Raw genomic sequence first — 24,940 nt, 5'->3', positions numbered from 1 at the left:
CCTTTATTTCCTGGAGACGCCATGGGAAGGCTGCATAATTACATAAGCCGTCATGATAAACTCCAGTCAGAGGCCTGGGACCAAGCGTCCCCGGGGGCGTGCCCTCTGGGAAAGTGTCTTTTTTTTTGAAGAAGTCCTTTCAGAGCTCAGGAACAAGATCGGGCTCTATGGTGCCCTTTGCCCTCTGCCCTTGCCCCGTTCTCTGTCCCCCGAGGCGACTTCTGGCTCCCCCATCAGCACAGGGGTGGGGCTGCTGGTCACAGCAGTACATCCCAAGCTCGAGACCCCTCCCACGCAGCGTGGGGACTCGCGCGGGGACAGAGAGACCCGCCGCGCCGCCCCGCCCGCCCGTCCTCTCCTGCTCCCCCCCGACTTTCCCGCCCCCTCCGCTCCGCCGAGGTGAGGTCACGCGAGAGACGTCACCGGCTTATGACGTCACTAAGGGCGGGCCTCCGGGAGAGGAAGGGGCGGGGCTCAGGTGACCCCACCCCCACCCCCGCCGCGCGTGCGCATTGGGCGCGGCGCGTGAGGAGGCGGAGGCGGCTGGGCTGCAAACAGCGGCGGCGGCAGCGGCGGCGGCGGCGGAGGCGGGCGCTTGGGGGGGGTGGGAGGGGGGGGAGCGCGAGCCCGAAAGCTAGCCGGAGAGGGAGCGAGCGGTGCGGCGCGGCGCGGCGCGCGCAGCCCATGAGGCGGTGAGAGGCCTGGGGCCTGCCTCGGAGCAGCGCGCGCGGCGCCGGCCAGCAGCGGGCCGCCCTTCGTGGGGCCCGGGCCCGGGCGCGGCGGCCGCCCGTGGGGAAGCAGGCCAGGGCGAAGGAAGCTGGGCGTCCGGGCCCCCCGCCATGGAGGGCATGGACGTGGACCTGGACCCCGAGCTCATGCAGAAGTTCAGCTGCCTGGGCACCACCGACAAGGACGTGCTCATCTCCGAGTTCCAGCGGCTGCTCGGCTTCCAGCTCAACCCGGCCGGCTGCGCCTTCTTCCTGGACATGACCAACTGGTGAGCCGGCCCCGCGCGGAGCCAGCCGGCCCTGCTGGCCGCGGCCCCGAGGGAAGGAACACCCGAGCCCGCTGGCGGGACAGGGCAGGGCCGGGCCGGGCCCAGGCCGGGAGGTGGCTGGGGGAGTCCGAGCCCGACGAACGTGGGAAGAGGGGAGAAGTCGTGGGATCGAAGCCAAGGCAGTTGATCTGGGACGAACAGCGTGTGTTCTGGACGTAAAAAAAAAAAAAAAGGCACAGGAAATGAGCGTTGTGGAGTATTTTTCTTTTAAATAGGTGTGAAGGAACTGAGGATGGCAGGGCTGTGAGGGAACTCGGAGGGAGTGTGTTAGGTGCAGAGGTCGAACCCTGCCTGGGCACGGGAGGGATCTCGGAGCTGAGAGTAGATCGTGTGTGTGTCTCCATCTGAGTAGAGATAAGGAAAAAAACAACTTTTTTTGGAGGGGGGGGGGCGCGGGAGGAACGACCCAAACGATAATCAGCTGCGTTTGAACAAGGAAGAGTTGTGCCAGGCAGAGGTGAGATCTGATGGAGGACCTGGAGTGTCAGACCTGGGGCAAGATCTAGGAAAAGTCCTCAGAAAGTGAAGGAAAGGAGCCGATCTTGGGGGCGGGAACGTAGTGAAGACGCTGGAGTCCTGGCAGGGGGTTGGTTGGCGTTGGGAACTTTGACAAGCCTACTGAATACACGGAGTAGAGGGAGTGGAGACCGGCCGGCTTATCTGACCGAACACCCCTGGAAAAATGGAGAACGGTAGCTTAGGCTGGGGACCAAGTGTTTTGGCTCGTAGTTGAGTTGTGGAGACTGAAGCGGGGCAAACGACTATGGTACGGTACCGACGTGTTTCTCGGCTCTGACAGCTGCGCTTGTTTTTGGTAAGCACGACTTTCCCCTGGTCTCCAAGTAGTAGGGATTGTTGAGTTCGCTCAGGAGGAGGGAGGAACCGGAGACCATTAGACTGCCTTTGAAAGGCTCCAGGTGAAGCAACGAATCGGGATTTGGGCGAAAAGCAAGGAGGTGCATGCCCTTTGCCCCGTGTTCCGCGTTTGGTGCCCGGACTTGTGGAGTTTTGTTTCTCTTGGCACCCCTCGAACAAACTCGCGTTTATTTCCATGTCCACCAAATGCCTCAAGCAGTGCCTGAAAAGACTTTGTAAGCTTAGGTCTTTATCCCACTCCGTGCCTATTCCCCCCCGCCCCCCCCCCACCATGACGCTTATTTGTGGATGAGACCCATGGGTGGAGTGTACGTTTTTGTTATTGGTCTTTAAAAGCCAGTCGTTAACAGCAAGAGCGGGGTTGAATTTTTAAAGTTTGGTAAACTCGGAGGCATTGAATGCAGGATACAGCCTTTAGAGTTAAATAAGCGCTTGTAACTTCTGCTGTATCTTAAAAACAAAACAAAAACCTTAGAGGTTTATTATTTTGTAATTACAAGTTAGTATGTGCATGTGTGTGCAGGTTCTTTTGGAGGCTCGAGGCATCAGATCCACTTGGGCTGGATGGAGTTGGGGAGTTGTGAACTGCTAAGTAGTGCATGCTGGGAACTCAACTCAGGCCCTCTGCAGGAGCAGTGTGCTTTCTTAGCTGCCAAGCTATCTCCAGCTCCTCCGCTTGTACCTGAGGTCCAGGTGATCCGATGCAAGGATTGTAGTTAACTTTCTAGGCACCAACTTGCTGGGTTTGGTGGACGCATGCCTTTAGTCCCTGCACTCTGGAGACAGAAGCAGGCAGATATCTGTGAGTTGAAGCTAGCCTGGTGGTCTACATAGCAAGTTCCAGGCCAGCCAAGAGGTACACACCAAGATGCTGTCTCAGACTGCAGACCTATGACTGGAACAGAGTGACAGGTGATTGACTAAAGAAAGAAGGGCTATTGTTCTAGTGTCATTCCTAGGCGCTCTATCTTGTGTTCTTTTGCCTGCCTGCTTCCCACCTCCCAGCTTTTCCCTCTTATTTACAATAGGAAGCTTGGCATGTTGTTGCCAGTTTGGTAGGAAAAGAACATTATTTCTCTCCAGTTTCTCCTGACTGACCATTTAAGTACTGAAGTAAGTTTTTAGTTCACTCATTGGTTTTTGGTTTGTTTGAGACAGAGCCTCCACTGTATCCCAGGCTAGCCTCAAGCATGCATTGATCTCTTGAGTGTTCGGATTACAGATGTGGGCTATCATGCCCAGCTAAGTTTTTAGTGCTGCCAGTGTTCGTTGTTTTATTTTATTTTTTGCTGTCAGTGTTTATTACTGGAGTTATTCTGATTACAAAACCAACTTAATTTTATATGCTTGAGGGGTATGTGCTATCTAAGATTGTTTTGGGGTTTGTGAAAAGTGAGGAACATCTGAGGCACTGTGGGTGGCTAAGAAAAAGTAAGAACCTGACTGCCCAAGCCAGGTGGTAGTAGTGCACGCCTTTAGTTCCAGCACTTAGGAGGCAGAGGCAGGTGGATCTCTGTGAGTTTGAGGCCAGCCTGGTCTACAGAGTAAGTTCCAGGACAGCTAGGGTTGTTACACAGAGAAAAGCCTTGTTTTGGGAGGGGAAAACAAAAAAAAAAATCTGACTCCCAAAAGTTGACCTCTGACTTTAATACACCTGCATGCAGTATTCACACAAAGTAATAATAAAGGTGAGTTTTTGTTTTTGTTTGTTTTTGAGACAGGGTCTCTATATGTAGCTCTGCCTGTCCTGGAATTTTTCTGTGTAGACCAGGCTGGCCTCAAACTTACAAGAGATCCGCCTGCCTCTGTCTCCCAAATGCTGGGATTAAAGGCTTGTGCCACCATCACCCATCTCATATTTTTTAATTAAAAAAAAATTAAAGTTCTCAAAACAAAACCCCACAAAAACAAGACAAAGCCAAAGACCACACCACCAAACTGTGTACTTATGATCTGTAGCCAGAGCCAGGGTTGTTGCGCACACCTTTAATCCTAGCACTTGGGCAGAGACAGGCAGATCTCTGAGGTCAAGGCCAGCCTGGTCTACAGAGCCAGTTCCTGGACAGCCAGGGCTACCCAGAGAAAACCTGTCTCAAAGACTTTATTAAATAAATACCATACAACATTCTTTAACATTTAACTCTGAGCAGATGGAAGGTGAGAAACAATGTGTCATTCAAGTCTTCAAAATGACATCAGCGTGTGAGATTTGAAATACAGACAGAAGGTAGCATGAAGCAGAGCTTAGATAATAAGCAGCTAGAACAATACAGTGGCAGTGAACCTTTATTTTAAAATGAACATCCCGAGTCTTCTAAAATGAAACCCAAACTGAAAAGATTACACTGTTGTTTTCAAAATTAAGTATTTTTGTTGTTACTATCAACAAACTAATGGAACATTTGGCCCTTACATATTTATCATCTACCTCCTCCTCTTTTTTTGTTCATACAAGATCTTACATAGTTTAGGCTGGACTAGAGCCCCTGGTCTTCCTGCTTCTACCTCCCAGGTGCTGGGGTTCAGGTGTGTCCCCTCTCTGTCCAAGAAGTTCTGGTTATTTTTTTGAGACAGGGTCTCATTTTGTAGACCTGGCCGGCCTGGAACTCAAAGATTCCCTTTGCCTCTGCTGCCCCAGTGCTGGAATTAAAGGTGTTCACCACCACTCTGAGCTTTTTTTTAAAGATGATTTTTTTAATTATTGTTTTTACAGAGCATCTTTCTAGTACTTATTTTAGCTTCCAGAAATGGTGCTGGGATCAGTAGAACTTCTTCTTCACAAAGGCCACCAGTGACTGTGTCCTGCGGGAGTAAACTCAGTATCCAAAAGCCAAACTGAAGGCTGGGATGTGCTCAGTGGTTAGAGCAGTTGCCAACCATCCATGATATTCTAGATTGAATCTCCAGCACCAAAAAAGCTAAATGTAATGTTTTGTAGATTAGTAAAATTTCCTATTAGTGGAACTTTTTCAGACATGCTACTGGGCTATGAATAAAGAATTTGGCCAGGTGGTAGGGGCACACACCTGTAATCCCAGCACTTAAGAGGCAGAGGCAGGCGGATCTATGTGAGTTCCAGGCCAGCCTGGACTATATGGGGAGTTCCAGGACAGCCAGGGCTACATAACAAGACCCTGTCTCAAATAAAATAAAATAAAATAAAATAAAAAATAAAAGAATTTGTAGGTGATCAGTTGCCTATAATCCATCACATGGAAGATTGAGGATGCTTACCAATTTTACGTCAGTTTGGGCTGAATGAATCGTTGTCCTGTATTAAAATATTAAAAAAAAAAAAGATACACTTGTAGTTGGAGTTTTCCTAGTCCCACAGCCGCTCAAACCCAAATGAACATACTAACTGCTTCGCCATTAGCTCAGGCTTAATACTGACTAGCTCTTACACTTAAACTCAGCCCATTTCTGTTCATCTATATGTGTTCCGTGGCTTTACCTGTGTGCCATTACATGCTGCTCCCTGGATGTGGGCTGGCATCTCCTGACTCAGCCTTCCTGTTCCCAGAATTCTCCTTGTTTGCTTACCCTGTCTCTACTTCCTGCCTGGCTACTGGCCAGTCTGTTTTATTTATCCACCAATCAGCAACACATATTCACAGCATACAGAACGACATTCCACAGCATACACTCAATGAAATTTACCATCTTTTTTTTAAAATTTTCGAGTCAAGGTTTCTCTGTGTAGCTTTGGTGGCTGTCCTGGAACTCACTCTGTAGACCAGGCTGGCCTCTAACTCACAGAAATCCACCTGCCTCTACCTCCCAAGTGCTGGAATCAAAGGTGTGCCCCATCACTCTTGGCAGCACTTTATTTTAGAGGACCTTAAGCTAGGAGTTAGCCTTGGGCTGATATGTGAGTGTGGCTGTAGTTTTTCCCTGTTGGAGGATAGTGTTGGCTATTTTTTAAAATTAATTTACTTTATGTATATGAGTGCTTTATCTGCATGTACAACTTTATATCAGAAGATGACATCAGATCCCACTATAGATATTTGTGAGGCACCATGTGGTTGCTGGGAATTGAGCTCAGGACCTCCGGAAGAGCAGCCGGTGCTCTTAACCACCAAGCCATCTCTCCAGCCCCCGATGTTGGCCATTCTTAGGTTCATGCTGTGCAGTTTAGGTGTTAAAACCTTATAGGCTGTCACTAGGGTCTTCATGGAGCAGTGGGTTATTTTTTGGCTCATTGGCTGCATCTACCATGGGTATAAGCAGGTATTTTTCTAATGTCTGAGAAAGGGTTTCCTGTACACTAGGCTGGTCTTGAGTTTGTTGTGCAGTTTAGGATGACCTTGAACTTTTGATTGTCCTGCCTCTACTGGAGTGCTGGGATTATAGGTGAACAGCGCCACACCTAGTATATACCTTGCTAAGATTTTGTGGATGCTGGCCAATAGTAATGGTTTGGAACAGATGTTTTTTAGAAGAAGCTGAGGAAAGCATTCTTTTTTGTTTTCGTTTTTCAAGACAGGGTTTCTGGTTGCCCTGGAACTCGCTCTGTAGACCAGGCTGGTCAAAGGAGTGGGCTGCCACTGCCTGGCTAAGGGAAGCATTCTTGTGCAGTAATGCTCTCCTGTATAAGCATTGTCGGAAGCTCCCTGTTCAGTGAAGGTGGAACCAGAGTAATGGAGCTGAAATCTGGTGTGAAAACCAATTTTATCTGTAGTTGGACTTTCCTTGGAATACCACCTCCCAAATAATGACACGGAGACTTATTATTAATTATGAAAGCTTGGCCTTAGCTTAGGCTTGTTTTTAACTAGCTCTTGTAACTTAAACACATTTATATTAATCTATGTTCTGCCACATGGCTCATTACTTCTCAGTACCGGATATCTGACTTTTTCCAAGTCTATTTGCTTCAGATTCTTTTCCAGAGTTCCTGTCTCTGCCTGGAAGTTCTGCCTATCCTCTCTTGCCTAGCTGTTGGCCATTCAACTCTTTATTAAACCAATCAGAAGGTGCCTCAGGCAAGCGAGGAAGGACATAGGCACATCTTTGTTCACACAGTGTTCCAAAAGATTATCCCAACATTGACTTGTATGATGACCCATGAGTTCTCATCTAGTCTCTGGTTTAAAGATAAAACTTGATATTTCAGTAGTCGTCTTTAAAAGTATGTGTGAGTCAGGCTTAGTGGGGCATACCTGAAATCCCTGGAGATGAAGGTCATCCTCAGCTGTTTGAGACTTGCTTCAAACCCCCCCCCCCAAAAAAAAATGCATGTTGGGGTGAGGGAGTCATTCACTGATAGTGTGTACTTAACATTTGTGAGGTCCTGAGTTTAACTCCCAGCACCAAGAGAAAAAAGTGTGCTAAACACTAACATGAGAAAAGAACCTGAGAGGGCCAGGGCCAGCTGGTTGCCTGAGGTTATTCTCCACTGTGGAGAGTTCTTACTCTAGGTTTTCTGTTACGTTCCTTCTTAAGTAGCACATAGAATGTGGGACTCTTGATATAACAGAACCTTATAGCTTATAAATAGAACATGTTCATTTTAGGGTTTTTGCTTGTTTGGTTTTGGTTTGTCTGAGACAGGGTTTCTCTGAGTAGCTCTGGCTGTCCTGGAAGTGGCTCTATAGACTAGGATGGCCTTGAACTCAGAGATCCACCTGCCTCTGCCTCCTGAGTGCTGGAAGTAAAGGTGTATGCTACCACTGCCTGGATTAGGGGTTTCTTTCTTTTTCTTTCTTTCTTTCTTTCTTTCTTTCTTTCTTTCTTTCTTTCTTTCTTTCTTTCTTTCTTTCTTTCTTTCTTTCTCTCTTTCTTTCTTTCTTTTTCTTTTTCTTTTTCTTTTTCTTTTTCTTTTTCTGTAAGGTTTTCTTTTTTAAAAAATTGTTTGTGTGGGTTCTTGTGTGCTCTAACCTGCCCTGGAAGGACAGAAGTGTCTGGGTCTCCGGAAACTGTCATTGCAGGTGGCTGTGAACTGACTGATATGAGTGCTGGGAACCAAACCCTGGGGCAGTGGCAAGGCCTCCCGACCTTTTCCCTTTTCTTTTGAGTTATTGCTAAATAGCTCAGGTTGGCCTTGAACTTGATCCTTCTGTTTTTGCTCCATGAGTGTCATCTTGGTTTAAAAGAACAGAAAAAGTACATTGCTGTCTTTCTGAAAATGTTTACACTGTGCTGTTACCACAGGGCTTGCATTTCCAGTCACAGGTAAGGAAGGATTAACATTACAGTCAGTGTGGGCATAGGCGTATTTCTTTCTTTTTTTTTATTATTTTTTCTTTTTTATTAATTTTTGTGGGGAGGAGGAAGTGTGCATTCCAAATCGATAGTGGAGACCAGAGACAACTTGTGGGAATTAGGTTCACTCCTGCAGTGTAGGACTTGGTCTTGAACTCGGGTCATCAGGTTTAATCACAAATGCATTACCCACTGAGCCATCTTTTCAGTCCCAGGAGTAGTTTCTTTATCACCTCCCACCCACCACCAACCCAAAGTTCATCTACTGTGCAATAGCAAAAACTAACTACCAAGAAGTATTTTTAAGTGCTTTTATTATTTTAAATTATGTGCGTGTTTGTGTATCTATGCTGTCGTATGTACACGTGAGTGCAGGTGCCCATGGAGGCCAGAGGCATTAGATTCCTGGATCTAGAGTTATAGGCAGTTGTGAGTCATCCATTGTGGGTGCTGGGGGCTGAACTTGGGTCCTCTGAAAGAGAAGTAAGTTCTTTATTTAACCACTGAGCTGTCTCTCCAGCCCCAGTCACAAACAAGTGTGTTTTGGGTGGGTGCTAGCACCAGTGTAAAAGAAAAGGAGGAGACGGTTGCTCCTGTTAGATTTTATGATTTGCTCTCTGATAGTAAATTCTGAACCTGAAGCCATGAAGGAAGGTTGCGTGATACCCAGGAAGATTCTTGTGTCTACACTTAAGTTACCAGTAAAGTCTCAGAGTACAGTTCAGGTTGTGCAAAGATTTGTGTCTATTGTGGAGTTTTATTTGGATAGGGATGATGAGATCATGAGTGACAAGTGTGGAGTTGATTGTTTTTGGTATAGAATATTGGTGTGGTGGTGGTGTTAAGAATGAGAAAAATTGGGGTTGGGGATTTAGCTCAGTGGTAGAGCGCTTGCCTAGCAAGTGTAAGGCCCTGGGTTTGGTCCTCAGCTCCAGGAAAAAAAAAAAAAAAAGAGAGAGAGAAATTGCTGTCACAAAATTAACTGTCTTGTTTTGAGGCGATCCTGCTGTGTGACCCCAGCTGGCCTGAGGCTCACCTGGCCCCTCCTGCCTCTCTCTACCTCTTAGCTCGCTGAGGTCACAGGTGTGAGCCAGCAGGCCTGGTGAAATCACCCCAGTGTGCTCACAGGGCTTTGCAGCAGTTACCCCAGAGGCCGCTGCAGTCTTTATGTAATTGCCCCCACCCCTCCTGTCCAGGCCCCCACCACCATCATTGGCAACTGCCCTCAGTTCTGTTACCTCAGATGGAACTAGGCTATAAATAGAATGATAAAATATTTGACCTTTTGTGTCTGGCTTCTTTCTTCCTTTCTCCCATCTCTGCTTGTCCCGTCTTTCTCTTTTCCTTCCCCTTTCCTTTCCTCCAGAGCTTCACACATGCTAAGTTAGCCTGAGTCTCTGAGCTCATCCCAGCCCTGTGTCTAGCTCTTTGATTTAGCACGTTGTTTTCAGGGCAGCCATGTTATGTGAGTACCTGGTTCCGTTTTGTGGCTGAGTAATATTCCACTGTATGTGCATAGCACAGTGTGTGCATCTCTCACCTGCTGCAGGAAATCTCGGGGCTGCTGTTCCTGGCTGCTGTGTGCGCTGTTCTGAGTGTGGAACTGTGTTTGAGCACTGTTTTCACTTGTGTAGAAAGCGTCCTGTGGGATGGCTAGGTCCTGCAGTCTTTGAAGAACTGCTAATACTTTTCAGTGACTGATTTTACATTTCTGCAAGAGATGAATGAGAGCCTGTCCTAGTTTCTCCACATCTTCACCAAAACCTGTTTTGTTTTGTTCTTGTTTTTTTGAGACAGGGTTACTCTGTGTAACAGCTCTGGCTGTTGTGGAACTCACTCTGGTCTCAGACTCACAGAGATCCACCTGCCTCTGCCTCCTGAGTACAGCTACTTCTTTAAAAACAACAACAAAAAATCATCCTAGTGAATGTTAAATAATACTCCATGACTTTTCGGAGTTTCATTGTGTGGCGGATGTGGGTGTGTAGAAGTCAGGATGACGTTGGATGAACTAGGTCAGTAGGCCTTTACAGTGAGCACCTCTGTCTGCTGAGCCATCTCCCCCAGCACCTCCCCATGGTTTGGACTCCCGCTCTCCTGGTTCCAATAGCGCATCTTTTATGTTTGTTGACCATTCATACCTTTTCTCTGCGCAAATCTCTCTTCTAGTCCTCTGACCCTTTTCAGTTGGGTTTATAGGTTGTCTGTGAAGTTGTGAGAGGTCTTTATATGTTCTGGGTGGTAGACACGTTTCCCCATCCTCTGTGTGTCGTCTTTGGTGGAGGCCTTTTCACTTATTTGTGCTCACTTCTCACACCCAGCTTTGCTTTTCCAAGGGTAAGCTACTTTCTTCTCCTTAGAATGTGCTCTCCTTTCTTTCTGGCTTAGGAAATCACAGGGTTTTCTGGAATTGTCACACTTAGCGCCATTCTTAGAAAACTCTCCTTTGAACTCTTACATCTATATAACATCAGCATGCACACAAACTTACTCAGGGACAATGTCCCTAAGGGCTTGTGTGCTCCTGAGCATCTTCTGCAATGTTTTAGACATGAGAGGAAATGGGAGAAAATGTTTACTGTTATAGACCTCATCTCACGATGGCCTCGAACACTTGATCCCCTGCCTCAGCAAGTGGAAAGGCTTAATTTTTTTATTATTTATTTATTTATTTTTTGTTTTTTTTCAAGACAGGGTTTCTCTGTGTAGCTTTGTGTCTGTCCTGGATCTCACTCTGTAGACCAGGCTGACCTCGAACTCACAGAGATCCACCTGCTTCTGCCTCTTGAGTGCTGGGATTAAAGGCGGCCGCCGCCGTCACCACCACCACCTGGCTAGTTATCGGGTTTTTGAAGCATGCATTTATCTGCTGAGCTAACTGGCAGGACCCACTTTTTCTTTTTTTCTCTTTTTATTCCTTAGAATTGAACACAGGACCTCCTGCATTTAGACCAGAGCTCAGTTATAGCCCTATCTTTTAGTGACATGGAACCTTTCTGCCTCCGTCTTCCTATTGCTGCTTTATAGGTGTGCCCTACCTACACATAAAAAGGCCAGGTTTGATGGCACATGCCTGTGATTGTAATACGTGGGAGGTGTGCTGAGCGTTCACATGTGAATTACTCTTCTGTGGTCATCAACTCATGGACTCCTACAGACCATCCACTCTAATGATTGGCCAGCAGAAGACTGACTTCTAAAGTACCCTCTGGTTGGGTCTCATTCTGTAGGCCAGACTGGCCCTCACCTCAGGTGACCGACCTTCCTCTGGAGTTTAGGAATTACAGGTGTGAGCCGCCACAGCTGGTTCTTGGGTTGTTTGTTTGTTTGTTTGTTTGTTTGTTTTCATTATCTTTCACAACCCATACTAACCTCAAACTTCCTGGTGCTCTGGTCTCCATGTCCCCCGTGCTGGGATCACAGATGTTCATCCCCGTGTCCAGTTTGTGTGTTGCTGGGGTTTCTAGGCAGGAATTCTACCAGCTGAGCCAGCCAAAGCCTCTTTTTTTGAAGTTTTTTAAATTTTTCTTTTTTTCCATTTGTGGAAACATCTTAGTGTTTTTTAAATTAATTTATTTATATTATTATATTTTATGTATGAGTGTTTTGCCTGCATGGTATGTGTACCATGTGTGTGCCTGGTACTCATGGAGGCCAGAAGAGGTCATCAGATCTTCTGAAACTGGAGCTATAGGCAGTTGAGCTATACTACATGGATGTTAGAACTGAACCCAGGTTCTCTGCAAGAGCAGCCAGTGCTCTTAACTGCTGCGTCATCTCTCGTATTCAGGAAGTTTTTTTTTTTCCTGATTTCCTTTTGAACTTACATCATAGACCTTCAATCTGTTAGCAGGATTTGGAGTAAAACTGTGTGCCCAGGCTAGTCCTCTTATGCCTACATTGTTGGTGCTGGGAAGATTTAGGTGCGGATGGGTATACATAGACTCACACTTCTGAATCTTCAAGTTGCCTCAACATTTGTCTTTTTCAATGGAAACATCAATACACGCTTTTTCTCTAAAATCTTTAAACTCCAGCTAGCAAGCATCTTCCAAAATAAGACAGCCGCGGGGTCTTTAAATTGTTGTGTTTATTACACTTTTAACTATTTGGGGGATGGTTGTTGCCCGTAGCTTTTTTTTCTTTTTTTTTTGGTTTTTTTCAACACAGGGTTTCTCTGTGTAGCTTTGGAGCCTGTCCTCTGCCTCCCAAGTGCTGGGATTAAAGGCCTTCATCACCACCGACCTGCCAGATTTATGCACACTGTTAGTCCCAGCACTCTAGAGATAAAAGCAGTTCAGATCTCCAGGTTCGAGGCCAGTCTGGTCTACAGAGTGAGTTCCAGGACAGCCAGGGCTACAGAGAAACCCTGTCTCAAAAACAACAAGCCCGGTGGTGGTGGCGCAAGCCTTTAATCTCAGCACTCGGGAGGCAGAGCCAGGCGGATCTCTGTGAGTTCGAGGCCAGCCTGGGCTACCAAGTGAGTTCCAGGACAGGCGCAAAGCTACATAGAGAAACCCTGTCTCGAAAAACCAACCAACCAAACAAACAAACAACAACAAAAAAACCCTAAAAAATTCCATAAATGGCTGTTTAAACAATTCATTACAAAAGCACCAAGAATGAAATCCAATCGTCCCTCAGTATCTTGGGGCTGGTTAGGGCTCAAGCTCTTTTTTTGAGACAGGTTTCTTTGTGTAGTTTTGGTGCCTGTCCTGGATCTTGCCCTGTAGACCAGGCTGTCCTCGAACTCACAGAGATAGTCCCAAGTACTGGGACTTAAAGGCCTGCGCCACCAGGCCCCTCAAGTTCTTATAGAAAGTGGCACAGTACTTCTACCACTATGGACAGCCTCATCCATCCTCGATTCTAGATCACTGACATGGTGAGAAACAGATGTTAAAGTATATTGTAAACTCTGCACAGATGGGAGATTGGAGATGACTCGGCGGTTAAAAGCACTGACTCTTTTTACAGAGAACCTGGGTTCAGTTCCCAGGACCCACAGCAACTCACAGCCATCTGTAACCCCAGTCTCAGGGGATCCAGTACCCTCTTCTGGCCTCCCAGAGCACCAGACATACACATTCAGGCTAAACACACTCATACACACAGAAAATAAAATAGATTTTTTTTTGTTTTGTTTTGTTTTGTTTTTGTTTTTGTTTTTGACTGTTTCTCTGTGTAGCCCTAGCTGTCCTGGAACTTACTCTGTAGACCAGGCTGTCCTCAAACTCAGAGATCCACCTGCCTCTGCCTTCTGAGTGCTGGGATTAAAGGTGTGCACAACTACAACCCAGAAGAATTTTTTAGTTTTTAACTATTATAAAGTATGCCAACTTGCCTAATCTCTCTCTCTTAATGTAATTTATGACTGACAACAAGTTCATTTGTTTAGGACAGAAAAGATAGGCACCCCTTCCCCATAGACACTTGCTTTGAGATTCTCCCTGTATTCCTGGCTGGCCTAGAACTCATAGTGGCACTGTGCAGACTCACTGTGTGGAGGCTGGCCTGGAATCGGCAATATTCTGCCCATAGTTGCTTCCTCAGTGCTGGGGCTACAGATGTGTATAGCCACATCAGATCCCTCCATTTGTGTAGCATGGCCAAGTTTTCATGTATCCAAGACTGGCCTTGAACTACTGCTGATCATACTGCCTCAGTTTACAGCCCTGGGATTACAGATGTGTGCCACCATATCTGGCTCATTATTTTAGAAGATCTCAAGAATGTTCCAGATTACCTCTTTGAAGGATGTTGCAATTCATCTTGATAATGAGGCAGTAGAGAGCCTGCTTTCTGTGAAGTGTTAAGCTTTCACCTTTGCAGGTGTATCTGTCAGGTAAAAGGTGTTAACTGTTTTTGCATTTCCTTGATTGCTGGTGTGGATCAGTGCTTTGCTTATAGGCAGGGTGGCTATTTGTTTTCTTTACTCTTTCATTCCCCCCTTCCCAACACCCCTTTTGAGTCAGTCTTATGTAGCCTGGGGCTGGCTTGGAGCTCCTGTTCCTCTTGTCCTCTGCTGCCTCCAGTGTGTTCTATCACATGTAGTTCACTTTGTTATATGCTCAGGAAAAATACATAATGAACCCTGTTTATGTACTGGCCACCTGGATTTCAAAATCATTAAGAATTTCCTTTTTTTTTTTTTTTTTTAACCACCAGAACTTTTTGTTGTTCTATTACTTGTTTTTCCTTTTTTTTTTTTTTTTTTTGTTTGTTTGTTTGTTTTGTTTGTTTTTGAGACAGGGTTTCTCTTTGTATTTTGGTACTTGTCCTGGATCTCATTCTGTAGACCAGGCTGGCCTCGAACTCACAGAGATCCGCCTGCCTCTGCCTCCTGAGTGCTGGGATTAAAGGCATGCACCACCATTGCCCTGCTATTATTTGTTTTTCAATGTTATTCGGTTTAATGTATATGTTTTGTTTGTGTGTCTGTCTGTGTAACCATGTGTTCTTTTATTTTTTTAAAAATGTATTTTTTGTGTGTATGGTGTGTGTGTGTGTGTGTGTGCACGTGTGCACGTGTGTGCGTGTGTGCGTGCGCACATGAATGTATGAATGTATCCCAGAGTGTCAGAGGAGGCCACAAAGCCTCAGAAGCCCTGGCTATGGCTGGAGTTATAAGTATCTGAGCTGCTTGATCTGAGAGATTGTACATCTTTTTGTTTTCATTGGTCGTTTGTATTTTCTGTGACTTGTGTGAGGTAGTTATATTCTCCCTTGATTTATGTGAGGTGTTTGCATAGTAAGGAAAATAGCTGTATCTTGTATCCCTCAAATCAGTTTCTAGCATCAAAATCGAAAAAACGAAATGTTTATTTATGGGAGCTGGAAAGGCTAAGCCAGGACCATGTTAGGTAAATGCTGTACCACTGAGCTACACTCCCATCCTTTAATTTATCCATTTCAATAGATACAGTAGTTAACTTGTGTTTCTAGGGCATGGTGTGACATTCCATGGGTTTGTACTGTGTAGTGATCAGCTCAGGCTAGTTGGCCTAGCACACTCGGATACTTATTTCTTGTTGGGAACTTTTATAATCCTCATCAAGATAATTCTGGAAACTCTGTTAGCACTGGATTTGTAATTCATTATTAGAATAGTCTCAACATGCACAAACGAGGCCTGGGTTCAAGTCCCATGAAATTGACATTAAAAGTTGTCAGTATTAGAAGTTTTTCCTTCTGTTGAGTGTGTCTTTTAGCTTTGTTTATGACACTTTTGCCTTTACTTACGTAGCCCTCTGTGTGGATTTTTCTTTAATGATGTATAATCCACCTGTTCCCTTCCTTGCCCTCTTTTGGTTCAGTGCTGGGAAACAAATCTAGTCTTTTTTTGATTCTTTGCTTTTCCTTTCATGCTTAAACCCTATGTCCATCCTCACCTAAGAGTTATATAAACAAATACCCACATACCCCAAGCTGGCCTTGAACTAACTCTAACCAAGAATGCCTTGAAGCTTCTGACCCCCCTGCCTGGGATTCCAATCATGCACCAACACACGGGGGTTTATGTATTGGTGGGGATGGCACCCAGGGTTTTGTGCATGCTAGGCAAGAACTCAAGTGAGCTGCAGCCCCAAATTAGGCTTTTATAATACCTGGTATGTATTTAGAAACCTGGCAAGTCAATGTGATGTGACTTTTAGTGATTAAGCAGTGAGATGGTTGATATTGTTCATTTGACAGGATATAAAATCACCTAAGAGATGATCATACAGGCACACCTGGGAGGGATTTCTAGGTTAGGTTAATTGAGGTATTCCAGATTGTCCTGGTTGACATAGGGAAACCTCTAGTCCCTTCTGTTCCCAAAAAAGAACTTTGAAAAAGCTGTGCTAGAGAAGTGTTAGCTTGTGTGTTTTGAGAGGGTCTCCCTGTGTAGATTAGGCTGGCCTTGACCTTGCTCAGTCTTCTTGCCTGGAGTGCTGTGATGACAGACTTGGATGTCTGGGTAGCCTGGCTTTAGTGTGTGTTAACAGCCATTTAACTGCGTGTTGATTCTTGAGCCATTAGTGTATTGGGATTACTTTTCTTCTAGGGCCTGGTGAATGCTATATCCCTAAATCCTTTCATTAACCATGCACACATGCCCCACCCCCATTTCCAAGAAAGGGCTGGCCTTCAATTTGTTAGTCCTGCTGCTTCATCCCTCTGGAGCTGAGATTGCAGGGGTGAGCGAGCTGCTGCCCCCAGCACTGGCTTTTCTGCACAGTCTTTTGCTGTCCTTCCTGGAGATGGTGGTTTTCCAGTCTTTGATTGCTTGGTCTTCTAGGTGTTTTTGTTGAATTTTTTTTTAATTTTTGTTTTCAAATTAAATTATTCTCATTTCTTCCAGGTGTGTAATTTCTTTTCAGTATTATTAGATGCTCAAGTGTTCTGACAGCACTTTTTTTTCCTCTTAAAAAAAAGTAGTATTCTAAGGAATTGGAGAGATTGTTCAGTGGTTAAGAGCATTGGCTATTCTTGCAGAAGACCCAGATTGGATTTCCAGCACCTACATGACTCACAACCATCTATAATTCCAGTTCCAGGGTATCTGATGCTCTCTTCTGGCTTTGTGGTGCACAGGTATACATGAGAGAAAACATCCATATACATAAAATAAAAAAAATATTTAAGAAGTTTTCTATACCAGACATTGTGGCATATTCCTTTAATTTCAGCACTTGGGAGGTAGAGGCAGATGGATCTCTGAGTTCAAGGGCAGCCTTGTCTACAGAGTTTGTTCCAGGGCAGCCAGGGCCATGTAGGGAGACCCTGTCTTTAAAAAAATAAAATAAAATATTCTAGAGTCTTAGTTCCATACCGGTTTTCCTAGTTGAGCTGTAGGCCTGTTGCATGGTTCTCAACCTGGTGTTTCATTTCTGTGATTTAGAGCCTTTGAAAATCCTCTACCCCCTTAAAATTAGACTTTTTGATAATGCATTGGAAATATTTGAGACTTTGGCGTTCTGAATGAACTTTTTTCATACTCTGACCCATAATTGATAAGACATTTGGCTGGGCCATCTATTTGAAGGCTGGCGCTGTTTTTCTCTGGATTTTGAAGGTCTGGTCTGGTTGTTGATATATTGTAATTGTTTGGATTCTTCTTTGAGATAGCTGCTCTGACTCTAGAGTCCTGGAGTTGGACTGCACTGCAGTTCCCCTTAGCGTGTTTTCAGTCATTGTGCACAGCGTGGTGGGCCCTGCCAGTATATAGACACTCCCTCTTTTTAGCCTTGGCAAATTTCCTATTTGAGACAAGTCTTACATTGTAGCCAAGCTGACCTTCAATTCCTGATCCTCCTGCCACAAGGCCTCCCAATGCTGGGCTAGTGGGCATGTACTGCCATGTCACCTAGCTTCTGTCCTAGAAAAGGATGGGTTTTGTTTGTTTGGGTTGTTTTGTTTTGTTTTGTTTTTGTGGAGGTGGGGTTAGGGAGATGGTTTCAGTCAGTTTCTCAGAATGTAGCCCTGAGTTGCTTGGCATTGGAGATCAGGCTGGCCTTGAACTTTGGTTGTCTTTCCTGGGTCCATTTCCTAAGTGCTAGGAGTATTACAGGCCTGTGCCACCTGGCCTGGCTACTTTTACTTCTTGATAAAATTATTTATTTTGTTCTTGTTGTCTGGGTAATCTCTTTAGTGCTATCTTCTTTAAGTTGCACATTTTTTGTTTCTTTTTGTTTTTGTATTTTTTTGGGGTGGGAGTGTTTGAGACAGGGTTTCTTTCTCTCTGTAGCCCTGGCTGTCTTGGAAGGCTTTGTGGACCAGGCTAGCCTTGAACTCAAGAGATCTGCTCTGCATGCCTCTGCTTCCCAAGTGCTGGGATAAAGACATACTACCAGGGCTGGAGAGATGACTCAGAGGTTAAGAGCACTGGCTGCTCTTCCAGGGGTCCTGAGTTCAATTCCCAGCACCCATATGGTAGCACACAACCATCTGTAATGAGATCTGGTGCCCTCTTCTGGTATGTAGGTATGCATGAAGGCAGAACACAGTATACATAATAAATAAATCTTGAAAAAAAAAAAAAAAAAGCATGCAAATATTCCCCCCCCCCCCCCCCGCTTGTCATCTGAAGGGTGTGCTACCTGGGGTGTGAAGGTGTTAGGTCTGTGTACATAGCAGGCCTTTGTAGGAGCAGCTCTTCGTTGCATTTGAGGTGCTAAGAATGGGGTAATAATAACCCTAATCTTTATTTTTAGAGAAAAGATGCTACTATTGGTGGAGGGCATGCCACAGTGTGTTTGTGGTGATCAGGGACAACTTTCCAGGAGTTGGTTCTCTACTTCCACTGTGGGATCCAGGTTGAAGGGATTGGTGGCGTGTACTTTATCCAGTGTGCCTCTCTCTGGGTTCAGTATATAGGTTTTAAGGGTTTTTTTGTTTGTTTGCTTTATTGCGTTTATTTATTTGTGTGTACACATGTGTACCAAGGCTCTCATGTGGAAATCAGAGGACAGCCTGTTTCTCTCCTTTCACCCCCGGGTTTCATGTATTTGCTCAGGTCATCACGTTTGGCAACAAGTGTCTACCTGCTAAGTCATCTTGATCCCACTGTGTAGCTTTCTATTGATGTGTATGTGTGTGTCTGCTTGGTGACATGTGCACATGAGTGCTGGTGACGTGTATGTTTATGTCTATGCATCATGTACATACAGTACCCTAGGAAGCCAGAAGAGGGTGTTAGAGCCTTTGAGACTGGAGCTACAGATGGTGGTGAGCCACACCCTGTGGGTGATAGGATTGAACCTATCTTTGGCAAGATCAACAAGTGCTCTTAACTTCTGGTGTATCTATCCCGCCCTGTGTGTAGCTTTTTTGTTTGTTTGTTTTTGTTTTTGATTTTTTGTATTTTAAGACAGTTTTTGTATAGTCCTGGCTGATTTGTAACTTGCTATGTAAAACCAGTCTGGGTTCAAATTCACAGAGCTCCCCCTGCCTGTGCCTCCCGAGTGCTAGGATTAAAATCCTGTATTACTACTCCCAGCCTGTATATAGCTTTTTAAAAGTACCTGTTTCATAGCTATCACACAGCAGTCATGTATCATCAGACTAGGACTTGAAGTTGCAATTGCTGCAGAGTTAAGAGGTCAGAGTCGAGTGCCTGGGTCATGATTTGTTGGTGGTTGGTAACACTGGGTCGCTGTTGTCACTCTAGCAGTGGGTCGTGACCTCCTCAAGTGTTATGTACCGGATAGCCTGCATATCAGATATTTACATTATGACTCATAACAGTAGCAAAATTATGGTTGTGAAGTAACAATGAAGTAATTTTATAGTTAGGGGTGGCAGCATTAGTTACCCCAGCTGTAAATGTTCTCTTAAGTGTGCCTGGTAGTGTATACTCAGGACATATGTGGCAAGGCTTGCTTTCTTGTCATCTCCAAAGGTGGTATGGCCAGCATGTTCCTTAAGGGAAATGAAACCGAAGCCACTTTGAGGCTGGTGCCTGTAGGTAGCAGTGTCTAGGGACCTCAGAGGCAGGAAATCTTAGACAGGAGAGAAACATTGTAATCAGACTTTGTGTAAAAGGTGTATGGTATTTCTCAGCTAAGACCATAAAATCTTCCTTTATCATATTTCCTATTTGTACAGCAATAGGAGCTAGATTATAGGATAGAATGTGTGTTCAGATATTTTTGGCAACTTAAAGAGATTTTGGGTTTAATTTTTTTTTTAATTTTTTATTTAGAAAACAGCTCTTTGACAGGCTTGGGATCAGGTCAGTTTGAAACTCTGCTTAATTGCAGAAGTTAATCATACCATAACTCTTTTTGTTTGTTTTGGTTTTTTGAGACTCACTCGGTAGACCAGGCTGGCCTTAAACTCACAGAGATCCACTTTCCTCTGCCTCCCCAGTGCTGGAATTAAACCACTGCTTGGCATATAACTCTTTTAAACCGTCTACATTTTATGAAAAAAACCAAAACTGTGAGGAGCTCTGTGTCTGCACCCTCCTCTGTGCTGTTGTCCTGGGGCATTTGGGGCAGTCCACATTTTCATGTCTCCAATGGGTCAGTGTCTCAGCATTTCCAGAAACTGTAATCACCATAGACACAGCAATTGTAAATCATTTCAGGAAATCAGATCCACGGACCACGAGAAGTTACTCTAAATATTCATTTTTGATGGAAACGTGAGTTCTTGGAAGCAGAAGTCTGTGATTAAAGTGACTCAGCAGAGAACAGCCTCATGTCGGCAGTGTGCAGTTTGCCTTTGAGGTCCTCGTGTTCTGAGGGAGCCTTTGCATATGCAGTGAAGCACACCACAGCAGACCTTGCATTAGCTTTTTGCACTGCAGTAGATGAGTATAACAATGTGGCTTCCATGTGCGAATTCATCTGAACAGTTCTGTAGGTCACCAGCAGCCTGAACCTGGTCTGACTGAGCTGGAGTGGAGGGGTTCCTTCTAGGGATCCTGCTTCCAAAGCCACTGGCATTGTCGGCTGGGGCTCCACTTCTCCATCCTCCTGCCATCTGTCTGATTTTCTCCTCAAACTCCCTGTCTACTCAAGTGAGAGCGAACATGGGGCGTGGCCCGACAGCCCCGGGTGGTTTCTGTTTGAAGGTCTGCTGATGAGTCATTTTAATTTCTTTCACAGTGTGCTTTGGCATGTGGGTCTGAGGGCAGAGGACAGGCTGGGGATAACAGATATGAAGCACAGCGGCAGGTGCCCCAGCCTGATGACACGCCGGGTGTGTGACTGTAGGGTTGTAAGTTATGTGTGACATGGATCTATTTATGCTGGATGGTTTGGTGTGTGTTTTTGCAGTACCGGGTTAAATGTAGGGCTGCATATTGAGCACTCCACCCAAACTGTTTCGTCAGCCCAATGAAAGCATCTTTAAAAATTCTTGGTGTTTCTTTTTTCTTTCCTGCCTCGCTCCTGCATTTACCGTGTGTGGATACATGGTAGCCACAACTGCATGGGGAAGCCGAGGAGAGCTTGTCTGGGGTTGGTCCGACCCCACAGTGTGGGTTCTGCTGATGGAACTCAAGTTGTCAGGCTGGCAGCAAACACCTTTACCCAGTGAGCCATCTTTTCCGTCCTCTATCCCCTCCTTTTTTGGGATCAGGGTCTCATACTGTGGCTCAGGCTAGTAATCTAGAACTACTATGTAGCCCAGGCTGGCCCCAAACTCCTGACAGTTCTCCTTTTGAGCACTGTGACTAAAGGCATTAACCTCATGTCTGTCTGTTTCTTTTTTTTTTTTTTTTTTTTTTTTTTTTGCTTTAGTAGATCTAATGTTCCCTTTTCATGGAAGGTGGGTAGGGTCTCATGTAGCCCATGTTGTTTTGGCTGTGGGCTGAATTGGGATGCATGGGAGGGGTTTGATGAAGGGGAGTGTCTGCCTGTAAGTGGCTTGGCCTGACTTGTTCTTGGTGTCCTCCTCTGGGTCAGGGAGGCCTGACCTGATGGCACACTCGGGTAAGATAGGACACAGACTTCCCTGAGAGTTGCTGATTGTACTCAGTGTGTAAGACTTTATCCCTCCCAGTTGGATTTTATAGCAGAAGACAGTGCAGGTTGCTTGTAAGAAAGTGAGGCAGAAAATCCGTCTTTTCAAAAAATGGATACAGCTTATATAAAATGTTTCAAATGAGCAAAATGAAAACGAAGCTTCTTTTTCTTTCATTTTATCTTCAGTCTTTGAGGGTAGGGCTGATTGCCATGTGCTTTTGAGTCTGCCTATGGGTCACCTCAGCTTTAACTAGCCACATATTTATGGCTTTGATCATTGTTATCTACAAAGGAAACCACTGGAAAGACTCAAGTCCAAGCCTTTGTATGCAATAGTGAGTGAACAGGTGCAGTTTGGCTCCTGGCCCAGCTCTGCTCCATGTAAATTTCATCAGGCACATGGGACAGGCATGCAGCTGGTGTTGTAATTCCAGTCCTTACTGATTAGTATGACCGGCCGCCATCACATGATGCTTACTCTAAGTATAGCCTGCCTTTCTGGCAGCTGCAAACACCTGGAGAAGCAGGCACGGAGACCCTAGCCAGAAAGTATTTGCGTCTCCTAGGTGTTCGTTGTGCAGTTGTGACTGTCAGGCTTGTTTCCTGCTGTTTTGTAAAGGGTAGAAGCAGCCCACTGGCTCTTCGGCTCACACTTGGGGTATGCTGAGAAGCTTACAGGTTGGCCTGTTTCTGCTATGAGAACTGGTGATGAGCTCACTGATAGACCAGAAGAATCCCTTAATATCATTCCAGAAGTGCCTTTGATCTCTGTAATGGACATAGCTTATTTAAACAGCCTTGTAGTCTTTGGTTTCTGACACTGGAGAACTGAGCCAGCCCTGATGGGATGCTGTTCGGTTGGTGAGGACTCTGAATTGTGTGCTTGGCTACTTATGAGTAGTAGTTAACCAGGTGGCTCTTCCGAAAAAAATTGCAAATAGCGTTTTGCCTTCTCCCTGTTCCTTTTTTGTTTTGAAACAGAGTTTACAAGCTAGTGTACCATCCCAGCTTAAAAATAGTGCTTGTTGAGGATGAGTATATGTGTGCTGGTTTGTGTGGAAACCAGAGGTGGTAGGATGGCTGGTCACTCTCTAGCTTTTGTTTTGTTTTGAGATATGGTCTTACTATGTAGCCCTAGATGGTCTGAAATTTGCTATGTAGACCAGGCTGGTCTTGAACTTACAGAGATCTTCCTGCCTCTGCCTCCTAAGTGCCGGGATTAAAGATTTGTGGTACCACACCCAGGCCTCCACAGTTTGCTTTTAGAGATAGGGTCTCTCACTTTGAGTTCACCAGATGCTAGAATCCTGACCCGTGAACCCTGAGATCCTCCTGTCTCTGCCTTCTGTGCCTAGCTTTGCATGCGGGTGCTAGGGACCCAGACTCACATCCTCATGCGTGCACACCAAGAACTTTACTCACTTGCCCTCTCTTCAGTCCCACAAATAGCTCTGATTAAAATGTAAAGATTATTATATTTTTATTTTATTTTATAATTTAATTTAATTTTACATATCAGCCACGGATTCCTCTGTCCTCCCCCACCCTCCTCCCACTCCCCCTCCCTCCAGCCACCCCCATTCCCATCTCCCCAGGGCAAGGACTCCCCTGGGGATTCAGATTCAGTCCAGGCAGGTCCTCCCTTCACCCAGGATGAGCAGAGTGTCCCTGCATAGGCCCCAGGTTCCAAACAGTCAGCTCATGCACTAAGGACAGGTCCCGGTCCCACTGCCTGGGGGCCTCCCAAACCGTTCAAGTTAATCAACTGTCTCACTTATCCAGATTATTTTATGTGCATGAGTGTTTTGCCTGTATGTCCATATGTGCACCACATGCATAAATGGTGTTTTCAGAGACCAGAAGAGGGTGCTGGATCCCCTGGAACTAGAGTTACAGATGGTTATGAGCTGCCATGTGGTTGCTGGGAATTGAACCCCAGTTCTCTGTAAGAGTAAGAAGTGCTATTAACTTTCTCCAGCACCTCACTCCACCCTAGTAGCTTTTAAACATGTAAAAAAGTAGTCATTTCTCATTATTTATTTACTTACTTATTTTTGGTTTTTCATGACAAGGTTTCTTTGTGTAATGTTGGCTGTCCTGGAACTAGCTTTGTAGACCAGGCTGGCCTCACAGAGATTACTTGCCTCTGCCTCCCAACTGCTGGGGCTAAAAGTGTGTGTCACCACGGCCCAGCTGGTCACTTCTCTTAATGTATTTTAAAAACAGTCTCCATATTTAGCTAAGACTGGCTTCAAACTGTAATCCTCTTACCTCATCTTCTTGGGTGCTTATAGGCTTGAACCACCACACCCAGCAAAGGGAAAAGCATTTAAAAATGTCAGTGAAATATTCTACTTAACAGGTTGGCAGAAATCCAGCACAGTGAAGAAGCAGCAGGCAGCAGGGGAGCAGGGGCTGTCATACATGCAGTTTGAGCATTGCTCTGCATCTTGTGTTACAATGAAAGTACAGATTTATCCTCTAAGACTTATCACATAAAGGAATTTATTCTATAATATGCTTGGATACAAGGCGATATGTTTAAACTGTGGAAAAGTTGGCTAGAAACACTTAGTTGATTGTTAATGACTGCAGCTATGACAGACAGTGAGACTACTCATCACTGACAGAGACTGCTCGTTACTGACAGAAATATCTTCAAGATCCAGTGTCAAGGTAATAAAGCCAGGGCAGTATAAGATGCTATCTGCTGTGGGAAGTAAGAACACACTGTATGTGCATTGTGTGCATATGGACACTCTGGGAGAAACTCTGTCCTGGTGTAAAGTGTTGAGGGAAGAGGTAGCATGCTTTAGTCCCACTGTACATTGCAGATTTTGTTTTATATGCATGGATTGCTTTCCCAAAAAATTAAGTCAATAGAGTACTTTAAAAGTGGAACTAGGCCATCAAGATGGCTCAGTGGATAGGGACGTCTACCTCTGAACTTTATGACCTGAGTCTGAGCTCCAGGAATCAGGTGGTCACGCGAGAAGACTGACTCCCATAGGTTGTCCTCTTGTCTCCATGTGTACACCATGGCGTGCACACACCTGCACTTAGACATGCAAGAGTAGAGGTGTAGCAGCTTTCTTGTGCCACCAGTCAGCTTTCCAATCATGACACGGAGACTTACTAGTTATGAATGCTCGGCCTTACCTTATGCACGTCCCACTGGCTCTTAGAACGTAAATGAACCCGTTTCTCTTCTACATTTTGCGTCGGGCCTTTTTACCTTTCTGTCATTTTGTATGTCTACTTTCCTGCTTCCTCCATGTCTAGTCAGCTGGTGGCTGCCTGGCTGGCTGGCCCTGGGTGTCTCCCTCTCCTCTCCCTGTTGAGT

General features: G+C 45.4%; 1 protein-coding gene across 3 annotated transcripts in view; it reads left to right on the top strand.

Moving 5' to 3' along the window:
* Nucleotides 1-682: 682 nt before the first annotated feature.
* Ilrun (inflammation and lipid regulator with UBA-like and NBR1-like domains) overlaps nucleotides 683-24,940 on the top strand; it is a 77,679-nt gene continuing 53,421 nt past the window's right edge. Inside the window, exon 1 of one of the 3 annotated variants that reach the window (XM_028888452.2) lies at nucleotides 683-997. In XM_028888452.2, coding sequence (XP_028744285.1) covers nucleotides 840-997 — 158 coding nt within the window. In that variant the 5' untranslated portion in view covers nucleotides 683-839. The remainder of the gene's footprint in view (nucleotides 998-24,940) is intronic. The other 2 variants (XM_028888449.2, XM_028888450.2) reach the window with 2 other exon arrangements.

The sequence above is a fragment of the Peromyscus leucopus genome, chromosome 16_21 (assembly GCF_004664715.2).
Source record: "Peromyscus leucopus breed LL Stock chromosome 16_21, UCI_PerLeu_2.1, whole genome shotgun sequence".
In the NCBI taxonomy this organism is placed as follows: Eukaryota; Metazoa; Chordata; class Mammalia; order Rodentia; family Cricetidae; genus Peromyscus; species Peromyscus leucopus.
The sequence above is the reverse complement of the archived record's forward strand: the minus strand, read 5'-3'. Positions and strand labels throughout refer to the sequence as shown.